The sequence below is a fragment of the Medicago truncatula genome, chromosome 4 (genome assembly GCF_003473485.1).
Source record: "Medicago truncatula cultivar Jemalong A17 chromosome 4, MtrunA17r5.0-ANR, whole genome shotgun sequence".
In the NCBI taxonomy this organism is placed as follows: Eukaryota; Viridiplantae; Streptophyta; class Magnoliopsida; order Fabales; family Fabaceae; genus Medicago; species Medicago truncatula.
This window is the reverse complement of record NC_053045.1, coordinates 27,312,523-27,332,116: the sequence shown is the minus strand read 5'-3', so window position 1 is coordinate 27,332,116 and position 19,594 is coordinate 27,312,523. Positions and strand designations below refer to the sequence as shown.

The following is a 19,594-nucleotide window of genomic DNA, read 5'->3' as shown; positions in this document are numbered from 1 at the left end:
TTAATTTAATGCACTCTAGCTACATTTCATTAGCTCAAGTAGAATCCTCATCATCATTCACATAAAACTCCGAATATATCCCATTATTTACAATAAATCATAGAGACACAAAGAGGTAAAATATTTTTAATTATAAAAAACCTAAGAAAATAAATATATATTCTTGATGACATCCCTTTCCTTCTTCTAAAGCAGCCCAAAGATATCCACTTGCAAAAGCAGCTTTTAGGCTAATTAACTAATAATTAGTATCAATTACATTAATTATATATATGATATATTATATATTTCAGAAACTTGAGAAATGACTATGAGAAGGTTGAACCATTTGCAATTCTGTGGTTGCTTGGCATGAGTTATCATCATTGATCATGTTCCTGTTCAAGTATAAAAGTAATTAATAGATATCACTTTTTTAATGTTTTCAATGGAGCAGATATGAAAGTTAATCATCATTTCAATTTTCTTTCATTCAGATACACGTATGATTAAGTTTAATTGTTGTCCTCGTGAGCTTAATTCAGTTGGTATAAACAATACATAAAATATATAAAATTCGGCTGTTCAAATAAACTTGAATCACGTGGAAAAGAAACCTTCATATATTTTGACTAATTCAAGTATATACATGCTAATGTGAGGAAGATAATGAAATCTTCATTCTTTTTTATTATCATCTTGTTATAAGTCTCTTTTTGTTTTGAAAAATATAATTGTTTTTATTCATTTTATCGTGTGCTTTATTTATTTTAATCTAAACAAAATACTGAATATTATTAATTTTGTAAATTAAAACCTTATTTTCATAAAATTAATTAATGAAAGGACTATAGAGAAACTATAGTGTGATTAAAGAATGATTTTATTTATTTTTGTCTATAAAGTGAGTTTAATTTTGATATACAATTAGGGTAAAAAAATTATACGGTAAACAAATTACAAATAATATTTTGTATGATTTTAAACATAATTATTAAGTGTTTTTTCATAATGTGAACATTAATTGTTCATTGATAAAATAAAAATTATAGAGGTCTAATAATAATTTTAATATAGATAAACTTTCTTAGTAAAATATAAGTACCAAGACACTATAATAGTTTCATAATTTTGATCAAATCATTTAATAGTTTTTTAGGAAAAATCATTTAATACTCAATACATAGTTGGCATTAGGTCTTACTCTCGTGGTCTTGAAGCCCAAAGAGAGCTAAGGGCTCGAAGGCGTCCATAATACTCTCCAATAACAATGAAACATCTTGCCGCTTGACGAACCGTCAATATTCGACATAATTGGTGAAGCGTTTGTTGTCTCAAATTATCGGCCTACAATTAATTTAGAAACATGAAATATATAAATAATTGAGTGAGAAATAATTATCTAATAATTCTTAAGCAAGAAGACTATTAAGTTTAAAAAACAATAATCAAGTATAAATTAATATAAAAGTAGAATAATTGAACCCCATCTACCCTGTGAATGGGTCCCCCAATCTAGTACTAACACATATGGCCAAGGACATCATGCTATCAAAGGGGTTGAATTTTATGAGTTTGTCTTAGATTGATTCGAATACATTTAAATAATATGATATAATATAGTAGTTTTTAACTTATAAATTACTGGAATTTAATTAATGTGAAATCATTTGTCAATTTGCTTATTAATTAAAATCTTGATGATTATAAGTCTGCCGAATGTTATATATATATATATGGATCCAGCCATCTCTATCTTATACCAACTTTTGATTGAAACATTTTAAGATAGAAAAATTAAATAAAATACCTGGCACTCAATGTTTCGATTAACATTCATGCACTTAGTAGCTAGATATAACCTAGCAATAATAAACTAAAGTATCCAAAAAATAAACTAAAGTATCCAAAAATTGAAAATACTCCTTCCGTTTTAAAATGAGTGTCGCTTTAACAAAAAAAAAAATTGTTTCAAAATGAATGTCACTTTACATTTCCAATACAACTTTAATTTTTTTTCTTCCAACTTTACCTTCAATAAATACTCTAACTTTTCTCTCTCACACAATTTCTAATACAATTTTAAGTTTGTCTTGTTTTATAAAGTAAGGTTATTTTAGTAAAATTGTTATGACATTTGACTACTTTATTCCATTCCTTAATCCGTGTGCAATTGGCTAAAGCGACGCTCATTTTAAAACGGATCGAGTATTAATTAATGAAATAATTAACGAATCAATATACTTACAAAGACGTACATGTCAAACAAGTAGTAGGTACATTTAAAGTCAAACAAGTTATTTAAAAGAAATTGTTAATTTAATCATATTGAATGAACTACTTGATCATAGCTTGTTGCAAATTGAAATATATACTGTTGACAAATGTGTAAGGATTGGTATAATATTAGTATTTTACTCCCTACGTCCCTAATTATAAGATCCTTTTGAGAATTTTTTTTGTCCCTTTTTATAAGACCCTTTTGTTATTTCCAACTACATTAATTATTTCTTTACATAATTTATTATACATTTTTTCTTCAATCAACAATAAATAACATGTTGAAAACATAAACTAACCTTCTTTCTTAAAGGATAAAATTGTAAAAACAATAGTGATTACAAACAACTTTAATACAAATATCCACTATCTTAATTCCCATGATTTTGGCAAAAGGATCTGGACGGAGGGAGTATAAAGAAACTTTGACTTATATATATATATGAGGTAATCAAAAGTTGTAAAAAGTAAAAAAGACAAGGTAGAATTGCGGCGCAAAGCATGATATAGGTTTTGATAGAAGAATGAGCAAAGGAAACATTTTGATTGGACTAGAAAGTAACATTTCAGCTATTAGCAATTATGACACATTCATAGTTTTAAAATTCGGTTCAATCATCGACTTCGTAAGGATGTTGCGTCACTGAATTAATGATCGAACCATTGAGTTACAGGTTGAACCGCATGACTGAAAGTAACATTTTAATTAATTAATGTTTGGTATTTATGCATGTTAATTAATTTGAGATTATCCTTTTTTTTCTAGAGAAATTTGAGATCCTTAAAATGATTAAGATAACCCATATATTTGTATGCAAACACGAAATTGATCATGATTTCCAATCCATTTTCAAACATGGTTTCTTGGACCAAAAAGGGGATGGACAAGTCATGTATAATGAGCTCATATATAATTTTGACATAAACACATGAAGAGAGATTCTCTCTAGTCTCTACAATAGTCAAATTGAAAATGTATTACTTTATATGACATGCATATACTACTAGTTTTTATGGTTGGTCTAATAGGAAGCTAAAGAAAATTCAAAGGTTCACCTCAACATGTTTTAGTAAAAATGTGTTGTCAAAAAGGATATGATATGATGTTTCAATAAAAATAGGTTGGTTCACTTTTGAAACCATTTTTTTAGGTCTATGTTAGGGAAGATATAAATTGTTTACCTCATGAACAAATTTTTCAAGATTGGAAATCCTGCCCATGGCGGCGACCATCTGTTGCATACCGTCAATTACAGGCCCTCCGGCGATGGTGTGAACAAGAGCATTGTGGAGCTGTTCATGGCCTTTAGAGAGAGCTTCTTCTGCTTGAAACGATGAAGTATTCAGGTCCACTATCCCATCTATTTGTTGCTGAGCTAGGGGCTCCAATTGTTGTGTCAACATCTACCCAAAAATAATAATTAATCATTCCATTAATCTTGGCAAAAAATCTAAGAAGATTATCATATTATTATACATTGAGTATTAAAATCATATCATATAATTATACATTTATATCAATGTGATGTATACATACCGTGATGAGTTCTGAGGGTCTGAAACCACCTATCCAAATGAAGGGTCTCTCAGCAGGTGAAGCCCAAATGCCTTTAATAAGGTGAAAAACATCTGATTTAACAGCCACCTCCTTCAATCGGAAAAGCTCGTCGTAATGATAAAGATATCCGTCTACGATCACTCTCAATTCATTATCTCCCAATGATGCCTGCAGCCCCGCCCTAAGCTCCGCCATGTGTCGTTGATCTTCTTCTAGCCATCTTGCATACTCCATGTCAAACATTGCAGCTCCTGCAACATCAATGAAGATTTTATTGTACCAAGAAAAATAACACACTAATACTTAGAACTAGTTGCTAACTTGCTATAGCTAACTAATCGCTATAACGATAAAAAATTAAAAATGGAGTTGATTACCAAATTTTCCGTTTCTAACACTTGGTGATGAAATTAGAGACGAATTTTGTATTTTACTTCGTATGTTGAAACAATAAAAGAAACTAGAACAAGATTATGTTAATTGATCATAACTATTTTCTCACACATTTCTAGGAAATTTAATTTTAGATTGATGATAACCATTAAAAAAAAATCATTCAAAATTGGACTTTTCTTTATCTTTTGAAAGATTTATACTGCATAAATTGGACTTTTCTTTATCATGTATCGGAGGAAATTAAGGTGTTATCTTGATGTTGGAGTTTGAGTAAACTTAAAATTACAATGTGTTTGTATTTTGAATGGTGTTGGAATATGACGAATGGTTAGGAAAGGTGACGGGCAAAGGTACCGCTGTTTAGAGGCCAACCTTTTCTCTATAATGTTGTTTTGACATTTTTAAGGTTGGCTGGGTCGCGTTTTATTTGTTGTTATATTGTTTTGGGTTGTTGTTGTTCTTTTGTTTGCAGCAGTGCAGTTCTGTGTTTTCCCCGATGAAGGCGCAATGCCCGTTGGTGGTGGATATTGTCCCGGATGAAAGGCACAATGCCTGTTGGTGGTGGATATTGTATGGTTTTTTGTGTTCTCTTTTGGGGGCATATACACAGTGTCTTATTTGTAATCGGTTTCTGTTTCCTCCGTATGTCTTGTATGGGTGCCACGTTTAAATAAAACTTGATTCATAAAAAACTTGAATGATTGATTTTCATTTTAATTTTCACAAACACTACTCGTAATGGTGAACTATAATGATCCAAGATGAGATCGGACGAATGTACTTAGTTCCAGTGTTTTAAAATTATAAATCTCATTAGTTGATGAGGTGTCGTTTGATAGAAGATCGTAATAGTTACATTACAAATGAGTTATTTATCAATGAAAACCATCAATTCTATAAATAATGAACAAGTTGATGCAATCACTGCAAGAACATGTAAGTAAATGGTTTTAGAGTAGCTTATAACTTAGACTAAACTACCCTAAAGCCCTTTCAATCTTACATTTCTTATAATGATTACACCTCTTAATTTGTTATTTATAGATTTGACATATTGTAATTAATCGATGACTCATTATTAATAGATTTATCAAAATCCTTCTGAAAAATGACGACTCATTAACCGGTGAAACTCACGGTCCTTAACACTTGGGTCCAACTACATTCTCTTGGGTCATGGGTCATTGCATGAACTCAATTATTAAGATTTTTTGTTCTTGCTTAATATTTTTTAAGTATATTCTGTTGAAATTTAAAAGTCTAAATTTTGTGCTAGTTTACTTGGGTTCAATAATATTTTAAGCTTGTGTTTGATATCACGATGCATATGTCAGAATCACAGTGACCCACTATGATATCAAACATATACAAAAAAATATAGAAACCAGAAATAACATTATGCCATGACTAGCCTCGTTAGAAAGTGAAACTGAATTTTGAAGATCAATAAAAAGAGCAATACTTACCAGGGCTTATATTGCCACCACCACAACCCAAGAATAGTCCCTGTTAAATCAATTAAACATCATAAATAATAATAATAATCATGACTATAGAAAAGCACTTAATAAAACTTTATGCTGTAATTTTAAATTTTCAAATTTATGTATACCTGGGAGCGTGCTCTTTGAAGGTCTTGTTCGAGACTGGATAGCCTTAATCTACTTGACTCCAGCTGCTGTACATAAGCCTGTTTCAATAATCAACATTATTAATAATTTTTTTAATAATCGTGTAAAATTCAAATGGAACATCTAAGAGTATAAATTTCGGACCACGCATTTCATTTTAATATATGCAAAGCTTAACATAACAATGTAATGACTTAAGAGTATCTGTAATTCTTTGTTTTAACACAATAGATATTGTGTAGTTCTCGACAGACCGTTAGATTAAGAGATGAAAATTTTCTCTCTTAATCTAATAGTCTGCACTTGGCTACAATATAAAACTAGTTGCAGAAGATAAATGACTCCATTTTAACAATATTTCATTGCTTATAAAAATTAAAAAGAAAATTTTGTATTTGTGGGTGGTACTGCACAATGTGTAATGGAAGACACACCTTTTTCCTCAGACGGCTTTTCTTTGCAGCTTCTCTGTTTTGTGCCAAACGTCTCAGTGTCTGATCACAAATCAAACAATTAATTCTTGACTACACTTACCTCTTAATTAATGGTAAAAGAAAAAAAAGTCACCTTAAAATATATATATATATATATATATATTATATTATATTTGTTTTAGGGGAATATATATTATATTTGTTTTGGGGAGAAAGTCTAACATAGTCACAACCCCAAATCAAAAAGATTTAGGCACACTCACATAAAATGAAAATATTAAAACAAAAATAAATCAGTCATATCAATTAACATTATTTGATTTTATTCTCATTTAATTTTTTCCATATTTTGCAATGGTACCCAATTCCAATGATTTCGGGTTGTGCCCATCTAAAACTTGCTGTTGGAAAATATATATTATATGGTATGTTATAGATAAAACATGCATGTATGAATTATGATATATAAAACAAAACCTTTGGATCAAGTGTCTTTTCTGATGTGGAAACAGCTCCTTTTTTCTGCAATAAAAATAACCACAAGAGAAATTAATATGGATTATTATTATTATTTCATATAAGGCAACATAGCAATAACAGGTTTACTATAAAAAAAAAAATGTAGTCATAGCAATAACTTAGCTTTCTAACAACTAAATAAATTATATGGGGAGATGAATAAATTTGTTAACTATTACTACTCAAATTCAAACTCAAAATATTAGATTCACTTCATCAAGTTTCAACCAATAAATAATGCTAGATAATATGATTATATGTATTTATTTTTTTTGAGGGATGATTATATGTATTTATTGAGGAGCCATGCAAATGTACTCATCAATATGACATGGATAGTAAAAAGCATATTTATCTACCATTTTCCATATTTTGGTTTATATTGAAGATTAGCTTTCTAACTCAAGATTTAATTAACTTAACACAAGTGAAGTAGGTGTGTGTTAGTAAATTTTAATAAAAAAGGTCACATTGATAATGACTTAGAAGATTCTCTCCCTTTGTTTTCTTTTTTCATGTTAATATATATCTCTCTCCCCTTCCATATTTCATTCATCAGAAAAAAACTCAGTGTTATCTTGATTTTCTGAGAGTTGTTGGGATCTGTGTTGTTCTTTTGTGCAGAGAGAGAGTTAATAATAGCATTAAAGAGACCAAACATTGTCTTGGTTTAGGAGACAAAAAGAGAGAGAGAGATTAACTAAACAACAGTGACAAACAAATAATAGTACTAGTAGTTGTTTACATTAAATTAACAAAACCTTTTGTTGAGGTGATTTGGCTTTTGATTGATTCTGTGTTGATGTGCCTGTTCTTAATCCATCATCAGTTGCTGTCTCCTGTTGAAAAGCATGATTATGATGATCTGAAGAAGATGCTTTTACACTTATTGGAGAATTTGTTTCAAATTGTAGCTCTGTTGATCCTGAATCAGTACTTTCTCCTCCTGATTTTGAACCTCCCTATGTTTGAAATTGAAAATACACCAAAAACAAAACCTTATTTTCATGTTCAAGACCAAAATTTCATTATTTTTTACATTCTTTTTTGCAAAATATTTGATAAAATAAAGTGCAGGCACGTTCAATAATAATAATTTGAGAAAATTAAAAGACTTAATTCAATATAATCATATATATAGGTGTCAGACACGATACGTATCTGACATCAGGACACGTCTAATATGAGAAGTATTTGTACTTCATATATTAAAATAATATTAGACTTGTTTTGACATCTAAATTTAGTGCATGATTGAATTCATGATGAGTTTGGATGTACTATACGACTTTGGTAAAAACTTTACATTAGAGTTTTGATAAAATCACAGTTTCACGATAATTTCGTCAAATTCACCGTCAATTCAATAAGTCAAAAAAATGGGAAATAAAAAGATTAAATTTTATAAGGTGTTTAGGTCAAAAGAAATGTTTACATAAGGAATGGTCAGAGATGGAGAAGTGAGAGAAGCTACAACTCTTGGTGTTTGTTGGAATCTAATTGGCCATGAAGGAAACATTTCAAGTGTAGCTGCTGGTTTGCTTGTAAATAAAGCAGCTGCAAGAAAAATCACAAGAAGAAAAATCTCAGAACATAATAACCAAATAAATAATAGAGGACTATATGATATTTTCAATTATATATCAATATCATAAGGTGGATGAACCTAATCCTCCTTTTGGAGTCATGCAAGGGAAGTTAGTTTTATTGCTTCATCATCATTATTCTACTCAAAATGGTAACTTTTCCTACTCAACACTTTTCTTCCTCCAACACTCTTTTTTCTTCTATATGTTTTTTGGAAAGAGTTGGTTATGCTTATGTAACATGAAGAAAAAATAAATAAAATAAATAAACCATGGAAAAAGGAAGAGAAGAAAAAAAAAATCATACATGCTTTTCCTTCATCATTTCTTATCTTGATTCCTTGAAGAACAATTGCCTCTTCTAGCTCTCCAAAATTAAAAGCAGACCCTTGATTCCTAAGACAACAACAAAAATAAATGGAGAAATTGAATTAAAGCAACTTTATAAAAAAAATGAAGAAAAAATATATTATGTTTGATATATAATAAAAAAATTATAAGTGTTAATAGCACTAAGATGGAGAAATTATTGAAGAATGAATACATTAAGGGTGATGTTGAGGTAGTAATTCCATGAAGAACTCCATAAGGGACATGTTGACTTGAAGGTCCAGACTCAGACAAACCAATTTCTCCAATTCTTTGGCTAGCCATGCATGCAAAGTTATGATCAAGGTTCAGATCTTTATCATCTTCCTTGAAGCTGAAACTTAAAAGTTTTCACTTGGTAAAACTAGTAAATCAATTCACAAGAGAAAAACTTGATTACCAAAAGATGAAAAATATATACACACACACATGCATATATATAGAAGCCATTTACATGTGTTTCTTTGGAATTCTAGGGAGAAATAGTATCCTATGTGGACAAGTTATAGAAGAGAAGAGAGAAAGATCAAAACTAAGTTGTCAAAGTAATATATTAAGTTGCCACAAGAAGATAGTCAAGTCTTTATCTCATATATAAGTACCATTTTATCTCTTATGGGGTTTGTGTCTCTATCTTTCTTTACTCCTTCTCTAGGAAGAAACCTGGTTGATTGATTAGTCACTTGTTTGGCTTGCTTTATCAATGTCCTAAGATGTAAATACTCGAGGTTTTTTTTTATTTAAAACTCATTTATGTTAAGGATATGTTTGGTTCTATTTTTGAAGGACTCAAAATTGATTTTAAAAATGTAAATTGAATTTAATATGTTTGATTTTTCTTGATTAGAATTATATTCTAATTTCCATGGAATTGATCGTAACTTGAAATTAAAATTTGAAGTTTTTTATTTACAATTAATTTCTCAAATTTATTGTTCAACTCTTTGTTACAACGAATTCAAACATGAATAATTTTTTATTTAACTCACTTTTAGTCGTAATTAATTGTATGTTATGTTCAACTTTTAGATGAGTCCAAATTGATTCTAGAGAAGTAGAATCGATTGACATGTGTAAATAATTTTCATCAAAATTGATTTTACCTTTAAAATTGATTATAACTTAAAGTTATGATATATATAGTTTTGTCTTCAAACGTGATTTTACACTCAAGTTTATTGTTCAACTTACTTTTACTTATAGTTATCAAATATAAATTATTTTATATTTAACTTACTATAATTATAAAATCAATTTTACAAAATCAAGTTTTATCACCACAAAGTGAATCATACACTAATTTTACATAATCAAAGCATATTAAGGTAAGTTAATATTATCATATCAAAGAGTAACTTGTCTAAGTCTCTTTTACCTTGTGGGTTTTGAAATGAGGTTAAAATAAGATAAAATATTTAAATAAAAACCAGTCAAATTAATTTAACCAGAGAAGTAGGGTCCTCTCTCTCTAGAATCAGACTCCTACTCCACTCTCTCTCTCTCTCTCTCTTCTAACCGCCTGTGTTTTCTTATTGGTTCTCTTGTGGACCTTCAAAAGAGCTGCATGTGTGTACTTTTTATGAGAGAAAAAAAATTCATATCTATTTATTTATTTATTATTTAGCAACAGGATAAATTCAATGCAAGATCAAAATAAGACAAGTTTTTCTTTTACTTTTTGATTAATAAAGATGGCAAGGATGAAAAGAGAGAGGTCTAAAGGTAATTTTCTTGGCCCTTTCATACTCAATGAGAGACTATGAATTTTAACTTCTTTTTTACAAACAAATAGAGTTATAAGAAAGTGAGTTATTTTACACATCATATTATCTAATATCATAGACTTGTTGTGCTAACACCATTTCAACCAAAACATTAAAATAATATTCCACAAGCATATTATATCAAAATTAAAAAATAAATTATTCCACAAGCATACCCACTTTGTGTATTTAATCCTAGCTATGAGATGGATTTGTTTGGTATTTTCTTCCTTTGTTGATAGGTCAACATCCATTCCTTGTCATCACCTAAAATCATGTCTTGTTAAGATTCTTTTCTACTTCTAGACATTTTTACAGACCAATATGGTACATACTACAGAGAGCAATCATGAAATTACTTGCAGATCAATATGGTACATGCATAGAGCAATCATGAAATAATTTGCTACTTAAGACCATTTACAATGGCTTGTTGAATGCCATATTCAACATGTTGAGACCATTGGAGGAGGCTATTGAATATGAGGGAAGAGGAGAGAGGTGTTGAAAAGGTTCAACATGTTGAAAGCCTGGCCCGCAGTGACACGTGGTTTGTTACGATTGGCTGCTTGGATTTTTATTTTCTTAATAATTTGGACTCAATTATTTCATAGCAAATAAAAAAAAATTATTTTTTTTTACCAAAATTCGTGATTTTTTTTTCTCTACAAATAGAAACTTGGATCATTTGATTTGGACACAGAATAAAAATCAAATTTTTCACTCTCTTAATCTTATTATTTGCATTTCTTTTGAAGTTTTAGTTTTTGTTTAGTAAAATGAATCCCAATAATAATCAATTCAACACCCAAAATTCTTCTGATTACTCATTTACTTGTGTGTTGTATGCTTAGTTTGTTGTCTTCCATTTTAAGTTATTTGTGTGTCGCGTGTTTAGTTTGTTGTCTTGCATTTTAAGTTATTTGTGTGTCGCATTTTAAGTTAAGAAAATAAAAATAAATTATTTTACAAAATTTTGTTTTTCCAAAAAAAAACTAAAAAATAAATAGTTGATTGTATTATTTTAATTTAATTATAATCGATAATTTTAGTTAATTATAAAAACAAAAATATAAAATTAAATAAGAATAAGAAATAAAAGGTGGTGGGGTAGGATGTTGAATGAAAAAACTATTGGAGAGATAAAAATTGAATGGATGTTGAATTATGAGAGAGAAAATGATGTGGAGTGTTGGGAATTGAAAAAGTAAATGTTGAAGGGTATTGAAATTTTTTTCCATTGTAAATGGTCTAATAATATCTTCTCTTGTCAGATTATGGACCAAAAAATATTAGTTACAAAAGTGCTACTATCTCATGAGAGTATGCTGTTTCTAAATGACTTAATGATTATGTTAGGAATTGAATAAGGTATTTGAAAGTAGAGAATTTAGTTTGAATTTGTGGTATGTTGGATAATTTATACTTGTTTTGAAAAACTTTAACTTAGTTTGTAAAATGTTTGGATAATGCATTGCTTTGAACAATTTATGTTATATTGGATTATTGGTAATGTAATAAGAAATTTTGTTGGACTATTTGACAGTAATGTTCAAATTTTATTTTATTTTTAAAAATTATATGGTGGATTAGTTTCGCATAAGGTCGAATTTGATAGTGTTTTTAAAGTTCATGTGTATTGGACTTTTTTGTCCATCTTAATGGACCATTTTGACAGTTCTAGTTGCATCATCAGAAAGCATTTGTATCCTTTTGTTGCATAAAATCCATCAACATATATAGTTTATGTCTTGGATTAACTCTCAAATATATTGTCTCTTTCAAACTACCATGGTCCATAGATCTATAGATACATGGAGGAAACCTCGTGATATTTATTGAGGAAATAAGGTAATTAATTATTTTTCTTGCGCTTGATGTAAATAAGTTCTAGACCAACATTATTGAAGAATATAAATATGAGGCTTTTAGGTAATGTACTTGATCTACCCCACAAAGAGGTAAAATCAAATTAATATTAAAACATATGCTTCTTTTATAGGTAATATTCCTCCTACCAATTATTCCTTTGTGAGGCCAATGATTGGTCATATAAAAAAGTGGTTTGGCTAAAAATATGAAACATCTCAAAGCTTAAGTCAATATGTATTTTAAGTATATAGACCTTTGTTCCCAATATACCTTACAATATATGTTGTTCATCACATGGAAATGTTTTTGTTAAGGTTTTAGATTAGACAATAAAACAGATTGTTCTATGAATTTGGCATTACCTTTAGCCGTAATTATTTATGCTGCACCTATCTGCAGAGAGGTGATTTGTCTAGATCAAACTTAAATTCTTAAATTAATTATTTCTTTGTTGATGATAATTATATTCAATTATTATTAAGTTATTACTTGTTGTCTAAGCAAGCACCCAAAAAACATTGTTTATTTGTAACAACTTCTTTTTTAGCCATTGAGCAACTTGTAAGAACATTGCCAAAGGTGAATGGCCACTTGCATTAAGAAGATATGCCATGTGTGTGAATTAATTAAAATTTAACAAGACCATGCATGGATCTAAATAGTATAGAAAAGAGAGAGTGAGTGAGAAAATTCATGACATCCAATGAATGAAAATGGACCCCAAAAGGTAGTTAGAGTTTTGAATTGAACTCAGTCAAATCAGCAAAATCAGCATGCACTAAAAATAAAGTATGATTTGGTCATAAAACTAGAGATTTGATCTCTACTCAAAGATGTTCATACCATCATCATAATACTAAAATGCAAGATGTATGGTACATGTTCTAATGTGAGAAGACATCTCCATATAACATTCAAACACAATTTGCATTGCTAAATTACTTTGTTTTTAGATACTTTTATACATATTTAAGATTATCTTGACTACTCTCGAGTCTTGATTAAGGAATCAAATACCTTTTTTTTTTTTTTTCAATCGTGAATCAAATTTTATTATGAATTTCAAGATACATGATCAACATAATGACATTTTTTAAGTTCAAAAAATTGATAAGCAAAAAACCCAAACCGCAGACCATGTAAATAATCATGAATGCTAAAAGCATTTTCTTTTCAATGTTCATTTTTTTATTGGGTGAATTTATATGATTCACACCAATTTATGTGGGAATTATTTCTAAAATGTAGGATCTATTCGATTTTTTCAAATAAAAGAGCGAGTTAAAATGAGAGTGTTCATAACACTTGTTTGTAAGTAATTCAAAGTTAAATCAAATGAAAAACAAATGACTAGCTAGAGAACAAAAATTACATATAGATAGAGAGAATAAAAGCAGAGAAAGAGAGAGCACCATCATGATCATCCAACAAGACAATGGGGACCACAAACTAAGAAAAACAGAGGAGGCCAGTGGAGGTGAATCACTCACTATATAACCAGACAAAAAAAAACTGTTTACCATGTAGGAAGGATGGGTGAAAAGATGTACTGTTTTAGGGTTATCTTTTGTTTTTTTATTTGGGTTACTTGGAGCAATCAACTTCAGACATTTCAGTCCCATTTAAGGAACAGAATCAACCATAGAAGGCTTTTTCTTAATTGGCTCATGCCACCTTTTAGCCCTGCTTGTCTGGATTTATTTATATTCAGAACATGACCATGATTTAGTGTTGAATTAAGCGATTTAATCAGCATCTGTTTGATATAACCTAATTAATGTTCATAACCTAATCAATAAACCATCCAGTATGTGTTTCGATCATCAGCAATCACCACCGCCGCACGTTTGTGAACCTTTCAAGTAAAATTAATGAAGCTACAAAGAGTAGCTTCGCATGGAAGGCACGTCAAACATTATTCCAACGAGTAAACAAACGCATACCTATATCGATTGAGCACCTGTTTGTGGACCTACGGCATATTGAGCTTCTCGTGTCATGATGCACAGTGAATTGAAAGCTATATTTTCCAACTTTCAATGATCGCACGGTAGGGGTGACATCCCAAATACATGTTGAGTCTCATTTCGTTTCAAATCAAGATACAAATCGCATATCGTACAATATTGGCTACCTATTCTTATAGTTGTAGCAAAGTAAGGAAGAATAAGCAAAGTGATTCACACATAGATCGTGAATTACTTCATAATTCATCTAGTTTCAATCCCAATGTTTATATGGACACATAAACTCTTAGGAAAGGCATACATGTATATTTTAAATACGTGTGTTAATCTAAAAAATCATAATTCTATGAATAGTTAACACAAGAAAGCTTATTACTCCTGAAAATTTGCATCAAAAGGCATGCATTATAACCTTTAGATACCATCATTCTATCCAAAAAAAAAAAACCTTTAGATACCATCATAATCATAAGAACATACATAAAACCCCACATGTGGTGTAACCTTAATAATCTTTTGAAGATATGATAAAACATAATATACGTTCTTTGAGCAAAGTTTGGTGCATCTTGCTTTAATTAGTTTCAATTAAAGCAAAAGCAGACTTGAGAACATTATTTCACTGTTAAAAAGTATAACGAAAGATGCACTTATCTGAAAGCTTTTTCTATGATGCCCCCTTAGTAGTGTTTTGTTTTGATATTCTAATGTGAGGAGAGTATGTGAAAAAGATCAGTAATGATAGTAGAAAAATCTACACCAAAAATGCTTTTGGTTCCTCTACATAATAGCAAAGTATTTTGGTGAAACAAGTTTTTATAGTTTCAACTTTCAAGTTATCACTGCTTCAACTCTATTTGACAACTTGGTCCATAGTAGCTGGCACTGTAAACTGAAAGGAACTTTCTAGGTCATAATTCACCTCAGTAAGAAGTTACTCATTTCACCAATCAGTACCAAGCTTTCATAGTATGGACGATTGGTTATAGCTGCTATCTTAGAAAGTGCAGACAAGTCCCAGCAGCAGACACAAAAATTAGAAAAAGAGAGCATAGACACTAAGAATCCATCATAGTAATAAACATGTTCCCTAATTGCAATATATATATGTGTGTGTGTGTGTGTGTGTGCGCGCGCGTGTGTGCGTACGTGTGTGTGAGAAAGAGATAATGATTTTTATACACGACATACATCGCATCACACTATTGAAAAATACGTTATATGTTAATTAAAAATATCGGCATCAATTTTTGAAGAAATCAGTGAAAATGCATCACAATTTTTTTGGGCTTTGATATAAAAGCCTGCTCCACCCACTTTGAAGCAGAACTTGTGGCTATACAGCACGTAATAACACATAATTGTCTATGAGGCTGCATAGTAATGCACAAAGCATACAAAGAGAAGGAAAGACAGCCATAACACAATGGAGAAATAGAAAGGATAGTTCTTCATTGCAGTCTGCAGCTACAACTGTGGTGCAATATAGAGGTTTCAGATATCTCTGCAGTTGCACCTGCGGCCACATTTGTGCATTTTACTGTAATATCAAAGTTTGCTAACCACAACCATGACAGAAACTGCAATTTAGAACCTGCACCCCCTCAATTGGTTACCCTAGTTTACCCAGAGAATGTTGAAATATGAGAGGAATGGGGCCAAGCTATTGAAATGTCAAAAGTCAAAACATATATCAACGGTTGAGCATGATTAACATAAATGAAAAGGCAAAAGAAAGTTTGTGCCTTCTTGGTTATCAAAAAGTAGACAATTTTATCATATCGCGCTCTAAAATAGATTCAAAGAGAAGAGAAACAAACAAATACGAAACTGCTGAGCAAAATATTGAAGGCCTCTTGAATGCCACCACTAACTGTAATGTAACAAATCGAATCCTTAATTTTGGTCTTAATAATAATAAGAGTAAATTTGCATAACACATCTGACAATGTTGAATTCCCGATTAGGTAATCTTTAATAAACTTTCTGTTTGCAAACAAAGTGATCAAAGTCCTGATTTTAAATAGGGATGTAAACCAATAAGAAAGTTAAAGTTGGGCATAAACTCTTGATTTATGCAAGTTACCTGCAAATGTGCCTACAAAATCAGACTTGAGAGAAAGTCTGAATTATAACAAAGCATTTAGAAGAAGAATCTTATTCAAACTTAAAATGTGGATCTACATCTGTGTATCTCCTCATCAGCTCAACCATGGATGTGGTGAAATTGGCTAACATCTTGCATTCTTCATCAGATTTAGCCTCGGAAACAACACCATGGATGACTAGCTTCTTGAGAATAGGACATCGTTTAAGAAGCCCCTCGACCCACTGGGAGAAAAGATCATTAATCACATTCCAGCCAAGCTCCAAAACAACAACATTCTCCAGATGAGAAGAGCCTTGTAAACCATAGTGAAGAACTCCATCTCTCACATCATAACTCAAAGATAAATGAGTCAGGTGTGGAAAGCAAGTGGCGATTGTTTCCAAATCCACAACCTCGTCCTCATCATCAAACATCACATCCCAAAGCCTAAGCCTCTTCAAATTTGACGATCTCGAAATCATCTGGTAAAATTTTGGCCAAATGATTGTGAAGTTGCTGATATCCACACTCTCAAGATTCTCGACCGTCTCGCCAATATCAAGATGTATAACACTAACATCGTCAATCCTAAAATTCTTCAAGGTTCCCTTGCCAATGAGTTCAAAAACCTCAAGCGCACAATCTTTCAAATGAAGAGACTCAATCCCATCAGCCTCCAATATAAACTTGTCCAAACTGATTGCTTCAACATAAACACTCTTCAGCGTCGAGCTACTCAATTCAACAGTCACCATTGCATCAGACATTGCAATCTCCGGATTAACAAGCTCCAAAGCTTCAATCCTTGGACACGCAGAAACCAAAAGATTCAAATCCAACGCAGATATACTAACACAACTCAACGAAAGTGATTTCAAACACGGAAACCTCTGATAATTCGGCTCAACCCCAACAATGGAATTATGCTCCAAATCAAGTATTTCCAGCTTATGCCTCCCACAAATCTCCAGAATGTTAACATTTGGCATAGTCTTCACATTATAAAACAATTGCCTCAGAGTCTCTCTGGTGTACATAAGCCAAGCAATAACAGCAGAAGCCGAGAATTCATCGACATCTTCCATCAAAATGGAAAGTGACTGCAACCCGGATGTCTGAAAAATGGTCTGTGTAATCAAAATCTCGAGACGGGTCGTTGATAAATCGCGGTAAACCGACCAATCATTCGAGCTAAAGGACAATGTGTGGAGATGTTTGCAACATGCAGTTCGCCATTTCTTGCATGTTGCCGAGGCTATCACCACATCCCTTGCAGACTTGAGATGGGATAGTATGTTCCCAATCACTTCAACAGGAAGCTGATCCATCATGTTACAACTTGCAAATCCGGCAAAACTTCACAACATAAACATAGTTTCCTGTGTTAGACATTAATTTTTATGCACCTACGGTGTAAAACTTTTTTACACATGTATCCAATCAAATTGCACGAAAGTGCCACTTTTACAAGTTAGTTACTTAAATATCTCCACAAATATCTGCATAGCGTGATTTGATTGGACGCATAGGTTTACACTACCAATAAAACAAAAATTAAAACTTTTTTTCCAATCCTTCAATCAATTCAAGAGTAAGTGGATGAATTCAAAAACCATGAAATGTGCAAAGTTTAAAAAATGATGAACATTTTTCCAGCAAATTATATCATTGTTTTATCTAAACGGATGAATTAAAAAGAGAAAACAAAGAAAAATAAGAAAAGTGATTAAGGATTGATTAAGCATATTAAATTGGTGAATTAGGAATTGGGATTAAATAGAATTAAACGAGATTAATTAATTAAAGAAATAGAAAATGGGAGATTAAGAAAGATTATTGTTACCTGAGATTGAAGAGGATTGTTGAATGAATGGAATTTGGATTTACAGAGAAGAGAAGAAAAGGAAGAAGATCCGTACACACAGTGATATGAATAGCGTATTGTAGGGGCAATTTTTTTTTTTCATATAACAAAAATAAAGTCAAAGCTCTATTTAATTTGTTATGAGAAAATTTTCAAAACTTTAAGTCTAATAAATAAACCGAAACATCATAAATAAACCAAAACAATTTGTCTCATACTATCAAACTACTCCCTCCTCTCTCTCTCTAAGTTGTACATACTCGTTTAAACTTTCTGCACGGTTATTAAGAAAATGATTAATTATATTTATTTCAATAATAAAATTAATGTTATTTATTAAAATAACCTTATTAATTATAGTTAGTGGAGTAGTTAAGTTGAATGAAATTCAATAATTAAGGGTGTAATATAATGGAAAAAAATACTAAATGTTGCATTAGTATTCTAAAGTGACAATTATTTAAAAAAAAAAATGTTAAAGAGACAATTAGTGTGAGACGAAGGGAGTACTAAATAAACTCTTCTTTTTACTTCCTTCAAAAAAAAAAAACTTTCTTTTTACTTTTTTTTTTTCTTTTCTCTATCTATTATTCATCAAAACAAAGTGTAAAGAGAGTAGATACTAATGGATCCATTTGGGTTTGCGTCTGACATTTAAAATCACAGTAACGTAGATGCTGTATATAATAGCTTTAGGTTTTTTGCGGTGAGAGTGCATTGGAATGTGGTATTGCTTTGGTAAACGCATATCAAAATTGACTAACTCATTGTAGTTTATGTTTTTCATGGACAAAAAGATTCTTTTATTTTTTTTCATGGCTTAAACAGAGTCTTGTGACATTTTTCATTAACTCGCACTTATGTCCTTGGCTTAATTTCATATAATAGTTTGGATATTAATGTTTTATTCACGTCATTGTGTTCCTTTTAATACGTTTGTATATAGATTTTCAAATTTCAAATCTAATATTTAGATGCAAACATGAATTGAGGATCATAAATTTGAAGTTTGAGAATACAAAAAAATAAAATCATCGATTTAAAATTTAAAAATTCATATGCAAATAAAATCAAAATGATGTTGAAAAAAAAATAAAACATCAAATTGTTGCCTATATATTAGGAGATCACAACAAGAATTTTATCTAACAAAAACCACTTTGTTGTTTTCTCTAAAATAATAAAAAAAAATATTGAAAAATCATTTTTAATGGTTTAAATCATATACCAATAAAAAAAATACCATTTTAACTGTATTTTTTAATTTGCCAAAATTTAAATAATTAT

The 19,594-nt window shown here is 30.3% G+C and overlaps 2 protein-coding genes across 4 annotated transcripts; both read right to left on the bottom strand.

The window, feature by feature from the left end:
• Positions 1–9,472, bottom strand: LOC11443446 (transcription factor TGA9). 3 transcript variants are annotated; one of them, XM_003606064.4, is made up of 13 exons: positions 9,355–9,472; positions 8,928–9,086; positions 8,691–8,779; positions 8,233–8,354; positions 7,559–7,759; positions 6,756–6,800; positions 6,279–6,338; positions 5,826–5,903; positions 5,680–5,719; positions 3,797–4,068; positions 3,442–3,663; positions 1,184–1,326; positions 1–377 (listed from the first exon to the last, which is right to left on the bottom strand). In XM_003606064.4, exons 2-13 carry the CDS (start codon positions 9,035–9,037, stop codon positions 290–292), a joined length of 1,470 nt encoding a protein of 489 aa, XP_003606112.1. In that variant the 5' UTR covers positions 9,038–9,086; positions 9,355–9,472; the 3' UTR covers positions 1–289. The 3 variants fall into 3 exon arrangements, with proteins under 3 accessions (XP_003606112.1, XP_024637666.1, XP_039689714.1); XM_024781898.2 differs by lacking the exon at positions 9,355–9,472 and adding an exon at positions 9,207–9,341; XM_039833780.1 differs by lacking the exon at positions 9,355–9,472 and having other exon boundaries at positions 8,928–9,197.
• Positions 9,473–16,235: 6,763 nt separating this feature from the next.
• On the bottom strand, positions 16,236–18,444 carry LOC11446347 (F-box/LRR-repeat protein At1g67190). The gene is made up of 2 exons (XM_003606065.4): positions 18,287–18,444; positions 16,236–17,799 (listed from the first exon to the last, which is right to left on the bottom strand). The coding sequence occupies exon 2, from the start codon at positions 17,772–17,774 to the stop codon at positions 16,512–16,514; it is 1,263 nt and encodes a 420-aa protein (XP_003606113.1). The 5' UTR covers positions 17,775–17,799; positions 18,287–18,444; the 3' UTR covers positions 16,236–16,511.
• Positions 18,445–19,594: the final 1,150 nt, after the last annotated feature.